A 15246-nucleotide genomic window follows, 5' to 3' on the forward strand; every position below is an offset into this window, starting at 1 on the left:
CAGATAGCTGTGAAATTAGGTGATTAACTAGTTGTTACTTAACCTTCTAATTTCTGTATAAGTCTAATTACATGAAACAGAAGTTGGTGTTTTGATTTTTTACTTTGCTTTTCTGTTTTGAGTGTCATTGCAACTACTGTATTATACAGGATGGAAAATAATTGCATATGTTCAAAAAATATGAAACTTTATAAAGTAAAAAAAAATAAAAAAAAATTATGCAAGTAATATATGATCACTGTAGAAAAAGTAGAAATGTACCAAGTGTGATAGGGCGCCTGAGTGACTGGTTAAGTGTTTCAGCTCAATCTTGATCTCAGGGTCGTGAGTTCAGTCCCCACATTGGGCTCCATGATGGGTATGGAGTCTACTTCAAACAAACAAACAAAAGGAAACAAACAAAAAAACAAGTATGAATGAGTTTCTAGAACATAAACTCATACATAATTGGTGGGATTGTGATCTGGTACAGCCACTTTGGAGAACAACTGAGGAATATCCACCTAAAGTTGAGGATGTGCCCATGTTATAATCCAGCAGTTTCACATCTAGGTATGTACCTTAGAGAAATTCTCAAGCACATGCACAGGGAGACATATACAAGAATGTTCAGAGCAATCAATACCCTCTTAGTGAAAAATTGGCAGTGATAGAAATCTCCACCAACAGGAGGATAAAGTGCTAACTAAATATCAAACAAGGAAATGATTTGTGTGTATATATATAGTAATCTGTTTAGTACTGACTGCTCTAACTAATCCAAATGTGTTTTCTAGGAGTTTTTATGCCCATTGGTTTGGTGTTGCAGCCCTGGATGGGATCTGCTGCAATGGCTGCTTCATCTGTTTCAGTAGTACTTTCTTCTCTCTTCCTTAAACTGTAAGTATGATGGCTTGCTCATGTTTGTATTTTACGTTCATTTTATCATCTATAGTCACTTCTTGGTAGGTCTTATTCTTGGATGATAGGCCCAGGCTGGTCTTAAAATAAATGTTAGCTATTTAACTATCATCTTATATAGTGTATACCTAGCAAGCACAAGCACTGATTGGGGTAAAATGTGGTACATTGGCTATGAGAAGTAGAATTTCTGATCATGTGACCTCCATACGAATTTTTTTGAGCCAGTTTCTTAGCAGGGACTACCTTTGTAGATTTCATACCAGGCAAATGTATTTTCACTTTTGAACGTAACAAGTGTCTAGTTCACGTTTGGTTATTTCAAACTAGTGTCTTTTTGCATGTGTTCAGTTATAGAAAACCAACTTATGAGAATTATGAATTGCCTGCCCGAAGCCACATGGGACAGAAAAGGCCTTCAGAAATCAGCGTTCATGTTGGAATAGATGACACCTCAAGAAATTCTCCTAAACTGGGTTTGCTGGACCGGATTGTTAATTACAGCAGAGCTTCCATAAATTCACTACTGTCTGATAAACGGTCCCTAAACAGCATTGGTACCAGTGAACCTGACAAGCATTCACTTCTGGTGGGAGACTGCAGGGAAGATGATGACACCACATTGTAACAGGCCACAGAGAGTGCTACTAGCTGATGTTGTTATGCACTGACACCACATTAGTGATGTCACCTTAACTTTTCAAAATATTGTGGAGGAATTTTATATTGGTCTCATGCCCTAATATTGGGGGTTCTATTTGAATTGCATTTGTCTCATGGCAAAAATATCTTTTTTCAGAGCATTAGCTCTAAACCTAGCTTTATTTAAAATCTGCAGTCCTTTTTGCTTTCACTAGTAACAGAGAAGGAAGATCAGTGAGGTTTACAACAAGTCCTATCATTGAAGATTGCTGAATTGCTCCTAAAGTGATAGATAATTTTTTATTTGACCAAAAAGAAAAGGATAAAGAAAAAAGTATAATTTAAAAGTTTCAAGATCTGAGAGCATGATCTTGAGGACATTCTTGAACTCTCATCCCTGCCACATTGGGGAACAGTAGCTTTTAAAACACTATACAAAACATCTGGGTTTAGAAGGAAAATAGCAGAAACTGTTTAAAAAATAGATGTGCCTTATTTATTACAGGCTTTCTTCCTCCCTATTTTCCCTGCACCTTTGTCTTTGCAGTTACCCTAGTTTGGTTTGTTGTTGTTCTTTTAGGGGAGCTAAGTGTAGGCGATTGATTGATAAAAATAACTGACAACTTTTCCAATATCTTGTTCCTTTCTCTATCTTGTAGCCCAAAATGACCTTAAAGGTCCGTAGGGTCCCTTGCTTCCTATCTTTCCATTGTTGTAAAAAATAGATCAGATTCCTCATGCAATGACTCCCTCGCTCTGTACAAGCTTTCAATTCACTCCTGCCGAGTTCCACTCTGAATTGTTCTTAGTCTCTCAGCCTCAGTCCAGAAGCTTAAAATTTTGAGCCTCCTCTGTAGTTAACTTTTTCGAAGATTAACACTACCATCTTTGACATATACAGATCATAAGAAATTACCTAGATTCACGAAATTCGTCCTTTTTTTGGAGAGAATACAAGACTTTAGCTGGCATATATAATTTGATAGATTTAAAATATATTTTAATACTTTAGATGACCTCTCAAAATGACTTTAAAATAATTTTATTATGCACAGCTGCATTTACCAAAAAATATAAAAATTTGTAATACAGAAATGAGAATTTCCCTACGTTGTGATACCTTTTAGTCAAGTCTATACTTTTCTCTAGTTTAAAACATTTGCACTTGCTAGTAAGCGTGGTTCACAAATTCAGGGGCTGTCCTCAGTGCCAAACCCTTTGAGTGCCTAGGAGTTAATACAGTGGTCAGAGATCTGGTACTTGTATCACTATTTAAATTCCTCATTTATTGCAAGATGAATTTCAGAGGCAGATTATAGAAATGAAAATAAGTAAATAAGTTCCTAATATTTTGTTCCCTTTGCTATATGTAAAGCTGTTAGAACAATGCCTAGCACATAGGATTTGTATTCAGTAAATGTTATTTCTTTTCTCCCCTTGAGGTCAGAAGTAAATAATTCATAATCATTTTTTAGGGCAGAGTCTAAAATCAGGTGGGAGTGTGGAATTGGTTTCTTCTTCTCCTTCCTTTTTCTCTTCTACTTTCATACACACACAAGAAAGGTTTACAGCATTATTCCGTGCTGTCTTTTCAGATTTGAAAAATAATCTTATTTTTATCTCAACTATTTTTCTTTTCTTTGAAAATTGTTATTTAAATTCCAGTTAGGTAACATACAGTGCAACATTGGTTTCAGGAGTAGGATTCAGGGATTCATCCTTTCCATACAACACCCAGTTATCTCAACTATCTTAAACAGAGAATTGAAATTATGGATGAGGGTGCTATTAATCTAGAAAGGCAAAGCCATTTTAATGAAATATGAATGAGTTTGTATGCCTAGGCTCTTGTTTAGATCAATGCCCATGCCATCTGCCATGCTTCCACTTTGAATTTTAATATTTGTTTTTTATTTTAATTCTAGTGGTCCATCATGCCACAATTTGTTTCTTCTAGAAGAAAGAGCTAATATGACAAATGTATAATAGACTTTTGGAAAAAGAAGCACCTCTCTCTCTTTCTCCCTTACTCTTTCTGTGTCTCTGAAACACTTGAACATAGCCAGTTACTATTTTAATTATCATGTGTTTTTGAGTGGTCCTTTTGGCCCCCACTTGCCAAGGGACTCGCATGTTCTAGGACAGTGAGAAAAGCAACCTATAATGTGGGAAAAATCAGGAATTTAATTTCAACTCTTACTTTCATAACAGAAAACATGTTGTTTAGAAAGAATCCTATTTTAAGTATTTGTAGTAGCATCTTCGAATTCTCTACCACAAGTCTCTCTTGTAATCCTGAACTCACATTCACCTCACAGAACAGCCATATTCACAGGAGAGAGAGGTGATCTAGGGTCAGGATCAAAAACATTGCTTTCAATTAGTAACTAGCTTTAAGCAACTGGTTACTAGTGAGAACAAATGTTATAAATGTATATGTGTATATGTGTTTGTCTATTAACATACATACATGTACACACATATTTACCATATAGAAGGAAAATGGATTTATATTTGAATTTGATGTTTGAATATTTGAAGTTCTTTATATTTTGTTCCTTTATCACTCTTCTGTATCCACTCAGAACCCATGCCCTCAGTCTGAAGTTAACAAGAATGGTTTTTTTTTTCTTTGCAAGTGGTTTAACAAAAGGATGTTTTGATATCCAGTGCTGGTTCTGATTCAACTATAGGGCACCTTTTATCTTGAATATCCAAAGATGCTTTTTGAATTTCAAAGCTAGAATATTTAATGTTGTAGTCTAAAGAAGTATGGTGGTCAGTGGTGAAAATAGAAATGTTATTTTTCCTAGTTTAGTATCCGCGTTTTAGAGTGTTACATTTGATGCCTTGTAAACAAAAAATTTTATACCGTGCTTTAACTTTTTAAAAGCTTTTTTCTTTTTCAGATGTATTCTTTGTTCAGAATGCTTAAAATAGCACTGTAGACAGGATGTTTCCAAAAGTATAAGTGTGTGTGTCTTTTATGTACACAGCTTGAAATCAAGAATATATGTTTTTTGAGAATTTTTCCCATTGTGAAAATTACTTTAAAATTATTTTTCTTAATATTTATTTTACTGTTATTTTCTTTGGGTGAGGCATCTGGTTATTGGTTATTTTAATAAGAATAAAAACATTCCTGGAATCACTCCCTTTGGATTTGTTATTTCTTTTCTATATTTAAAATATTATTTAACCAAATATAAACAATATAGATTCATGCCAAATTATTAGCTGTTTCGCACTAAGTTTCTGTAGTCCCTCTGAAAATTTATTAGCTGTGAATTACCAGATAAAGCACAAAAACATGAAGTCATGTTCTTCAATTAAAATAGCTTCTGTAATGGCATTGAGAATAGATGCCTTTTGTGGCCAAAACCAGGCGTCTCAACCTAATATTTTCAGTTAAGTGTTCACCTGAACATTGTTAAACCATTGATTGTTTGGTACCCAGAATAGTAGAGGACAGTGTGCAATCATCATCTACTATAGTCAAGATACTCAGTACTTTGTTTTTCATAAACATGTAATTGCTTATATTTCTGCCAAGGATGTGCCTTCAACTTTATAATTACAGTATTGTAGAAAAATGCTTTATTTTTTTTTGGTCAGCGTCTCTTTTGTTAAACCATCCAGTCTTCTGCCAGCAGTTCCAAACTACCCTGTGTTTTTAGTTATTTTTTGGACTGTTGATCAATGATGGGGCAGAATTGGAGGCAACACTATCCATTTGCTAAGAGAGGGAGGGAAGAAAAGTCTGTTTTCCTTTAGTGCCATTCCACCCGCTATATCGTTTCAGGAGGATGAAAAAGAAACAAAGGAATGTAATTGTCCTCATTTCCTTTGTAGTCTCTAGTACATTCTTGATGGATTGTCTATCCCAAATGAGCTTAATGGAGGCAAGAAGTTTCCTTGCATTTGGGGGGAGGGGGCTACCCAGTGTTTGAGGGTCCTATCCAAAATATATTCCCAGACCAAACACTTTTGTGGGTTAAGGAAAGAGTTTTAAACTTATTGTAAGGAAAAACTCGTTTTCATTTCTCTCCCCCAATCTTGAGATTATTCAGTTTGGTGAGATAGGATTGGAAATAGAAATGTAAGAGTAGAATCTCTGAACTGTCCCTTAGTCAGCCTTCGACTTCTATTGGTGTCTAGACACTAACCTCCAAGAAGGACGTACACTGGTAACATCACAGGTGAGATCTCAAAACCTTTCAGACAATAAACAAAGCAAAACAAAGCACCAGAAAGCCTTCCTGTTGGAGAATGCTTGTTACATTAGGGCGTTAAAGGTCCTGCTAAGATTCAGAGACAAGAGAGGTAGGGCTGCATCTGTCACAAATTTGACTCAGGGCCAGCCAACCCTAATTGCTTAGTAGCTTCCTCTTCATAGATGTGACCACTACTTGTGGATATGAATTATGAGGGATGAAAAGCAAGACTCAAGGACAAAGTTTAAGCGAAGATGCTATTATAAGTAGGAGCTCATACAATTTAAGAAGCCTGAGAGCCTCTATACAGTCTCTCTAGAAAAATTTGAAATAGGCTGTGTAGTCTTTCACATAATGTACCTGTTGCCCTCAGGTGGCCCCTAGCTTTTCATTGTTAGCACCCTGCCCCATGCTCTCAGGCCTGTTGATAAACTGAAGTGCTGCCATTACGTCAACATTACTTGCTTCACGTCACCCAATCAAAACTTTAGATTTGTTCATTACAGTTTTTATGACCATGTAATAGAAAAACCAAGATTAGCTTCATCCATCCTGAAATGCCAGTGATCTTTAAATCTGGACAGAAGTATTTGCAATTATTTGGAAATAATATTTTTAATCCAAATAACTTAATTGAAATGAAAAACATCTGGCTTTCTGGACGAAGGTGTTTTGGGGAAAGTAGGCCTCAGGATCAGCTTTCCTCCGCTCTTCTTGCTTCTCACAGCTTTTTACCTTACACTTTTCTATCCACCATTTCTTTAACGACATGACATCCCCATTGGGATGTGAAGAGGACTGATTATGGAGCCCACAGGACCTATTTGCCAAATCCCAGTTCTGCCACTTACTACCTGAGTGACTGTTAGTGTCCTCGTTACTGTAACAAATTACAGCAGACTTTGTGTCTTTAAAAAAAAAGTTTTTAACATTCATTTTTCAGAGAAAGAGACAGAGTACAAGCATGAGAGGGCAGAGAGAGAGGGAGACACAGAATCCAAAGCAGGCTCCGGGCTCTGAGCTGTCAGCACAGAGCCTCACACTGGGCTTGAACTCATGAACCATGAGACCATGACCTGAGCCGAAGTGGGATGCTTAACCGACTGAACTACCCAGGCAGGCCTAAAGTAATGTGATTTTGTCAGAAGTAATCACTTGGGAGTCAGGAAAAGTAATCATTTGAGAATAAAGAAAAGTTAAGGTATGTAAATGGAGTTTCTGTCTCCAAAAGCTCTGTTTATTGAGTGTCTTTAAGCAATGATTTTATTAAATTGATGTTAGACCACTAAAAGATTTACTTGATGTTTATTTTTGCCTTTTCTGAAGCATATGTAGTTCTCCTATAATTTATACCAGGGTAGTATTTCCATGGGCTTTGAAGGTCCTTCCTTATATTTGCCCTTAAAATGTACCCTTAGGTTCCCCCAGGTTTTTCACTTTGTCTGTCTTTAAAACTATATTTATGTCTTTTATTGCCATCATATCTGCTTATGTCGTGTTTTTCATACCTTCCACCTCTCTAAAAGTTGTTACCTGAGCTCTTGTTACCGTATTTGATTGTGTTGCATTTAGCTACATTTCTGAGTTTCTGATTCTTACAAGTTTGTGGAAGCAGAGGATTTTTTAACCCACATCAGCCGTGATCTCGGTGGACCACTTTAGGGGGCCTGGGTGGCTCAGCTGGTTAAGCATATAACTCTTGATTTTGGCTCAGGTCATGATCTCACAGTTCATGAGTTTGAGCCCCCGTCAGGCTCTCCATGGGGATTCTCTGTCTCCTCTCTGTTTCCCTCTCCTGCTCACTCTCTCTCAAAAAATAAATATTTTTTTAAAAAGTGTACCACTTAAAGTTCATGGGATCTGGAGCTCCTGGTCTAGCAAGCTATGAAAATGCCAATAAATGTTTTAAAATAAAGCTTGTATTTATTTTTAAATTATTTTTGAAGTTTATTTTGAGAGAGAGAGAGAGAGCAGGTGGGAGAGGGGCAGAGAGAGGGAGAGAGAATTCTAGGCAAGCTCTGCAACATTAGCACAGAGCCCAATGCGGGGCTTGAACCCACAAAACCATGAGATCAGGACCTGAGCCAAAGCCAAGAGTCGGCGCTTACCCGACTGAGCCATCCAGGCACCCTTGAAGCTTTTATTTAAACATCTATTTTGTTTAACCTTGAAGTTTTACTAATAAGCTAAAGAACAAATGGCCAATACCAGTGAATATTCGGGCTTTGATATAGCAATGACAGCAGCTAGCCAGCTCAAGAAACAGAGGACTGGCCCAGCAGATGGAGAATAGACCCTCTGTCCAGGCAGCATTAAAACTTAAGCAGACCGGTGCCTGAGTGACTCCGTCTGTTAGGCATCCAACTTCAGTTCAGGTCGTGATCTCACGGTCCGTGAGTTTGAGCCCCATGTCGGGCTCTGTGCTGACAGTCAGGGCCTGGAGCCTGCTTCGGATTCTGTGTCGTCCCCTCTCTCTGTCCCTTTCTTGCTCATGCTCATGCTCATGCTCTCTCTCTCTCTCTCTCTCTCTCTCTCTCTCTCTCTCTCTCTCTCAAAAATAAATAAACATTAAAAAAAAAACTTAAGCAGAAGAGCTTAAAGCAGCATCTGGATAAAAGTAACATCCAGACATGGTTAGGTCGACCCATAGGGGCCTTGGCCAGGGGAGGAATTGGAGAACAAAGCCTGCCCATAATCCAGAGAGGCTTATCCAGAGGAGGACTACGTGGGGGACTTGCCAAAACAACCCTGCTTGGGGGGTGGGGGGCGCGGATATTGCCCTGAGGTTAAAATCTGCTCCAACATGGGTGAGCTATAGCTCTTCAAATGGGCTTAAAAAGAGGTGGTGTTCGAGGTCGTGGAAGTCCTGGGAAGGGAGATCTAGGGTATGGAGCTATGGGTCGTGGTGAAATCGTTTACAGAGGTCAGGGTATGATAGGTTGGGGAGTAGGGGGGCTTTGAAAGCTTAGGTGGAGGCTGTGGGTGAGGGAAAGGTGTCCCCACTCATCCTATACTGACCCAGGAGCAGCTGGACAACCAGTGGGATATGTACATGTTGAAAATGAAAGGACACTTACCATGATACCCTTGAGGTCCATCCACATTCACGCTAAGTGAAATAAGTCAGCCGGAGAAGGACAGATACCATATGTCGTCACTCATAGATCTAACAGACAGTTAACAGAGGACCATGGGGAGGGAAAGCGGGGAAAAAGAGTTAGGGAGAGGGAGGGAGGCAAATCATGAGAGACTCTTGAATACTGAAAACAAACCGAGGGCTGAAGGGGGAGGGGAAAGGGAAAGAGGGGTGATGGTCATGGAGGGGGGGCACCTGTGGGGAAGAGCACTGGGTGTTATATGGAAACCAATTTGAAAATAAACTGTTAATTAAAAAAAATGAAATACCTGGATGCCAAGCTGGATGCCTACATGGCACAAAAAGATCCCAAAACCAATGATTGAAACCTGCCCACCCTTCTGGGAGAGACTCTTATTCAAAAGTCACCACATCTGTAAATAACTTTGAGATGACAGATGGAGAAGAAACCCGATTGATCCTGGAAGGATTTATCACAATAGTCTATAACGTACTTTCTACCAACTTGTGCGTTTAATGTGTTACTTTTACTTTTTTGATACTGTGTTGTATGAAATCCTTTTTTCCTCTGACTTGAGTTTTTCTTTTCCTCATTGTTCTGACTTTTCTTTGAATGTGAGTGTGGTGTCCTTTTGGCTAGGACACTTTCTTCCCATCTCTGCCTGACATCACCTGTCATATGCCCCGATGTTCTAACATTTCCTCTCTTCATCTCTGTGTCCCCATGAAAATGCCCCAGAAAGAGCCAATCAGTGTTCCTTCCTAATGGCTAGGTTTCTGAGAAACAGTTATGCTCTATATCAGCTTTAATAATCTCTTCGAAATGTTTAGAAAATCTAAAGCTCAAAAATGCATTCCAGCACATTGGTATTTTAGTGTAGTTAATTGGGAGCACTGACATAGCCACAGGGCCACATAACAGGTTATAGGAGGTAGTACCTCTGATTTAATTAAAGCTACTTCCATGTATATTGACACCACGAATGATTGTGCTGGTTTACTTATGTACATGTTCTACCCTGGGATGAGACATTTAAATGTTCCTCTTGGCTTTGTATCATGTCCAAAGAGTTACTGTTGGGATGACTTACATCTGCAGTAGAGAAGAAATAGCCGTTTGGTTTGGCAGATGCTTCAGAAGAGAAGGGGATAGAATGTTGGCAGGTGTCTGCTGGGAGTGGTCAGAAGATACCCATGCGGAAATGCTATTATTATTATGTTTATCCCAAACCAATCTTGGGCTTCTCCTTTCATGGACTTTGTGTGACCCTCTTTTTATTTCCCTTGAAGGTTCAATTAAGTTCAACCATACTCTGTCAACTGTTCCAGTTTTCAGTGGAATCTTGTATTTCTGGTTCATCATTGCAAATCGTTCGCAAAACAAGAACAAACTCCATACTTTGAACCTGTTGTTTAAAGACCATGTGGTGACACCTTCACTGTCTGTGAATTTTGTGGAAGAGAAGTCAAGACTTGGCCATCTCCTTTGCCCATCCTGTTCCTATGAGGAGTTATCACAGTACCATAAGCAAAACAATCCTAAGTCTGCTTCTCTTTCGTCCCTTCCTCCTCCCTCCAGGTATTTCTCCAGTAGCACTGACTGGGAAATTAGACGGCTTCATGTGAGACCCAGAAGTAATGCAAGATAGTTGTGAATTGATTTAAGAAAAGAATCTAACAAAAATGTAATTCCTTTTTTTAATTGTAGGGAGATAATAAAGTGCATAAAAATAAATGTTCCTTCCTTGTAGAATTATACTTCATTGGTTTATAGGCTGTGTTTGGTTGGAGGAGCTTTTGTAAATCATAATGTCCAGATCAGCATTATGGTATATTTGCCCACAAAAATAGCACTTAATAGCACCATGAGAGAGGGGGCAAGATGACAGAGAAGTAAGGAACACTGTTACCTCCGCATGCCTGCAACCATCAAACTGAGAAAAGTCACAACTTTCTGATCTCCAAGAATGGAAGTGTGCGCACTGACCTCTTACTGATAACAGTCTCATCGATGCCTGAGTTTGAACTGGGACCGGAGACTCTGAGGGAGGAAACACCTGCTGAAAGCAGACCCGGGAAAAAGAGTGCCCAGCAGCTTGGTACCAGGCCCGCAGAGAGCCTCGTGTCCAGAGGCACGCAGCACTGTGCAGGGCCATGCACGCGCGCGGCAGCCATGCAGGGTGCCATAGAACCTTGGAGGGCTGGGCGCAAACCGGCAGTGCAGGACGCTGCGTGGGACAGCCGTGCACGTTGGTGCAGAGCTGAGGGGACGAGAAGGAGAGGCTGGAACGAGACCTCAGCACGCAGCGGAGACACAAACTTTTCATGTGTAGCCACTGGGCCCCGGGAGGGAAATCCGACCCCCTCAGCGGGCTTGTTTTCCCATAGGCCTGGTGCCCGCCAACCTCAGGTGGAGCCAGGGAAGGGTTGGCTCTCCAATTCCCCTGCGCAATCTTGGCCAGAAAACCGCCAGACTGCTGGAGATCATTTTAACGGTGGTGGAAGCATTAAAGTGTGTGGACTAGGATTTAGAAACCTGGCAGAACTTAGAAAACCAAAACAATTTGACCCACTCGTGCATAGGGAAGTTGGACTCAAGAGAGTGGCTGACAACGCATGGTCTGAGGGGGGCCTTAGGTGCTGCTATTCTTCTCCCCGCATCCACAAAGGCGGGGCCTCAAAGACCAGCCCCTGAGACCCAACCTACCTACATCGAACCACGCCCCTCCAGGCTGGAGAGCTGAATTCTTTTCTTACTATTTTTACTTTTTTCAATTTTTTTCTTTTCCTATTATTTTTATTCTTAATTTTTAGAATTTCCCCCCTTGTTTTTACTTTTCTATTTTTGGATTTCCTCCTTTTCTCCCTTTCCCCCCTGGAGTCTGGGAAACACCAACATTTAACACTGCTGTGATTAGACCAACTCTTACCATCCAGATATTTTTCTCTTATCTCATTCTTATCTCTCCCCTCCTAAGATTTTATGCTCTGAGACTTTCCTTTATCTTTGGCTGTCTCTGTCCACACCCCCCCCCCGCTTTTTTTTTCTCTTCTTTCCTGCCCTCCCTTTTCTTTCCTGTTCCTTTTTTTCCTTTCCCTTTTGGTTTGCTTGTTTACTTGATCTCTCAGTGTGTTTGTATGCTTGTGTTTTCTGTGTGTTTGTCTGTTTTCCTTTTCAGGGCTACCTCAAGAAAATATCCAAAGCACACATAGTGGAAAGTCCCAAATATCACTAAGTAAGGAAATATATTAATTACAGGCATAACAAGAGAAACCGAGAGACACCATTAAAGGGACATCTCCTGAAATGATAGGTCCTAGACAATCAAAGAGCCTCCTTTAGTAGAGCAATACTAAGAGGTGCAGAGTGCATAACAATCTTTTAAAACTGACAAGAGACAGAAAGCTAGCCAAACTGAGGAAACGAAAGAACTCTTCTCTAAAGACATTCCAGGAAGAAATCACAGCCACAGAACTACTCAAAACAGACTTAAAAGACATAACTGAACAAGAATTTAGAAAAATCGTCATAAAATTAATCATTGGGCTTCAAAAAACCATCAGAGAAGCTATTGATACACAGACTAGGAACCATCAAAAGGCTATAAATGAGGTAAATAATACAATGGAGGCTGCCAATGCACAGACTGAAAAAGCAGAGAGGAGAATAGGTGAATTAGAAGACACAGGTATAGCAAAAGAGGAAGCTGAGAAAAAGAGAGAAATTGATACAGGAGAACAAAAGAAGATTTCGAGACCTGAGTGATACAATCAAATGGAACAATATCCGTATCATAGGAGTTCCTGAAGAGGAAAAAAAGAGGAAAGGGTCCTAAAAGGGTGCTTAATCAAATTACAGACAAAAATATCTCCAATCTAAGGAAAGAGAAAGACACTGTAATTCAAGAGGCATATCAAACTCCCCTAAGATGAAACCTGAACCAATCTTCAGCACGACATATAATAGTGAAACTGGTGAAATATAAGGATAAAGAGAGAATTCTGAAAGCAGCTAGGCATAAAAGGGCCCTAACATACAAATGGAAACCTATCAGAGTGGATACATACCTATTTAATGAAACTTGGCAGGCCAGAAAGGAATGGCAGGAAATCTTCAATGTGATGAAGAAGAAAAATATGCAACCAAGAATCCTTTATCCAGCAAGCCTATCATTCAAAATAGAAGCAGAGATAAAGGTGTTCCCAAATAAACAAAAAATAAGAGAATTCATCACCACCAGTCAGCCCTACCAAGAATTCCTAAGTGGGGCTCTATGGGAGAAAAGAAGCAAGGATTATAAAACACCAGAGACATCAATAGAAACATGAATTCTACAAAGAACACAATGAAACTAATCCCACAATTTTCAATAATAACACTGAATGTAAATGGACTGAGCTCCAAGTGACACAGAGTAGCAGAATGGATCAAAAACCAAAATCCATCTATTTGCTGTCTACAAGAGACTCACCTTAGACCTGAAGACAACTTCAGATGGAGAGTAAGAGGATGGAGAACTCTCTACCATGCAACTGGAAACCAAAAGAAAGCTGGAGTAGCCATACTTATATTGGAAAAACTGGACTTTAAAGAAAAGGCAGTGGGGAGGAGCCAAGATGGTGGAGAGGAAGGGAGCTCTGTAAACTTCATCTGCCCCATCTATTGAACTGAGAAGGACATTACTCTTATCTGCAAGAGCGAAAGGAGAAAATACAGACTCCAGAAAGAAGACAACCTCAAAGATACCTGAGTGAGTGAGTGCGAACTGGGGAGATTGGAAAACGGGCCAGCCTGAGACGGGCAGGGAGGTGGGAGCCCCAGCCCAACACAGGGCAAGTGCGCGGAGCCAGAGAGACAAAGGGAAGAGACAGAGAAACTGAACACGCTCATAGTACTCTCTCTGGGGAAGAGATAAAGAACGTTTAACCACGCTTGGAGAGAGAAACTCTCACTCCATATATAACTGCTGGGTAACCCAAATCCTGAACCAAGGTGGCTCAAGGGAAAGAACAGCTTCCAGCCCTGTGCCATCCTGGCGGGGAGTCAGCGGTGGTGCCAGGGGCGCTCACTTCGACCTCGGTTTTGGGAGTGGGAGCAGGCACCTCATTTACATGGCTCATCTCGCCCCCAGCATTGGCCGCGCAAATCCCGAATTTCAGGTGCCAACAGGGAAAAAATAGCCCCCACCCCTATGCGATCCCTGCAGGGAGTTGGTGGCAGTGGAGGCCTGGGCCTGCTCAGGCTGCAGGAGCTCGCAGCTTATTTCCAGCAGCACCCGGCGCCTCGGGCAACAGCAGCGTAAATCCCAGCCGGCTACAAGAGAAACTCATTCCTCCCCCAATGCTATCTCGATCCTGGCTGGGGGCTGTGATCCACAGCAGTGTCTGTGAGGGCGTGCACTTTACCTCCTGCTCCGCACCTCACCTCAGGCAGGGGCAGGCTGAATCCCTGCCTGAGCCAAGACAAACTGACCCCTCCCACTAAGAAGCCAGCCACCAAAGCAAATACATCTCATCTGTGGTAACATAAAAGTGCATGGACTAGAACTTTGAACCTAGGCGGGCCTGGAAAATACAACTTGGCTCAACCGTGGCACAAGGAGAATGAACACATTAGAGTGGCCTACGCTGCGTAGTTACAGCGGAGCTTGCAGTGCCACCATTCTACTCTCTGAAGACACCAAGGCGGAGCCTCTGAGAGCAGCCTCCAAGACCTTCCACACCAAACCACGCCTATTCACAGGGGGAGCTGCTGCTGCGTTCTTTTTTTTCCTTTTTCCTTTTTTCTTAATTTTTTCCTTCTTTTTTTTGAACTTATTTTTTATTATTATTACCTTTTTTACTTAAAAATTTTTAAACTTTTACTCCTTATTTTCCTTTCTTCTTTCTCCCTTTTCTTACATTCTGCAATCCAGATATATTCTCCTGTATTTCATCCTTACCTCACCCCTCAACTGGTCATACACTTTTAGACTGTCCATTGTCCTTCGTTGTCTCTGACTCCCTTTATTTTTTTCCTCTCTTCTTTTCATCTCTTTCCTCTACATTTTCTTTCTTTTCTTCCCCCCTTTTAGTGTGTTTGTTTGTTTGATTTGTCTGTGCGTTTGTGTGCTTCTGTTCCCCCTGTGTTTGTCTGTCTGTTTTCCTTCTTAGGGCTACCCCAAGAAACAAGCCAAAGTGTGCATGACGGCAAGTCCCAAATATCGCTGAGTAGGGAAATAAAATATTCAAAGGCACAATAAGAGAAACTGAGAGACACCATTAAAAGAATATTTCCTGAAACGACAGGCCCTGGACAGTCAATAAGCCTCCTTTAACAGAGCAATATTAACAGGTGCACAGTGCACAACGAGCTTTTTAAAGCTGACAAGAGACAGAAAACTAGCAAAACTG

At 40.5% G+C, this 15246-nt stretch overlaps 1 protein-coding gene and 1 pseudogene across 5 annotated transcripts in view; both read left to right on the forward strand.

The window, feature by feature from the left end:
• The window catches only part of ATP7A (ATPase copper transporting alpha), a 164053-nt gene extending 153465 nt beyond the window's left edge, over positions 1-10588 (forward strand). For 4 of the 5 annotated variants that reach the window (XM_029929751.1, XM_029929755.1, XM_029929754.1 and 1 more), the window contains 2 exons: positions 777-879; positions 1252-1857. In XM_029929751.1, coding sequence (XP_029785611.1) covers positions 777-879; positions 1252-1528 — 380 coding nt within the window. In that variant the 3' untranslated portion in view covers positions 1529-1857. Of the gene's footprint in view, positions 1-776; positions 880-1251; positions 1858-10143 lie in introns of those variants that run through there. The other variant, XM_029929756.1, reaches the window with a different exon arrangement.
• Positions 5967-9384, forward strand: LOC115284271 (annotated as a pseudogene).
• Positions 10589-15246: the final 4658 nt, after the last annotated feature.

This window comes from Suricata suricatta, chromosome X (genome assembly GCF_006229205.1).
Source record: "Suricata suricatta isolate VVHF042 chromosome X, meerkat_22Aug2017_6uvM2_HiC, whole genome shotgun sequence".
NCBI lineage: Eukaryota > Metazoa > Chordata > Mammalia > Carnivora > Herpestidae > Suricata > Suricata suricatta.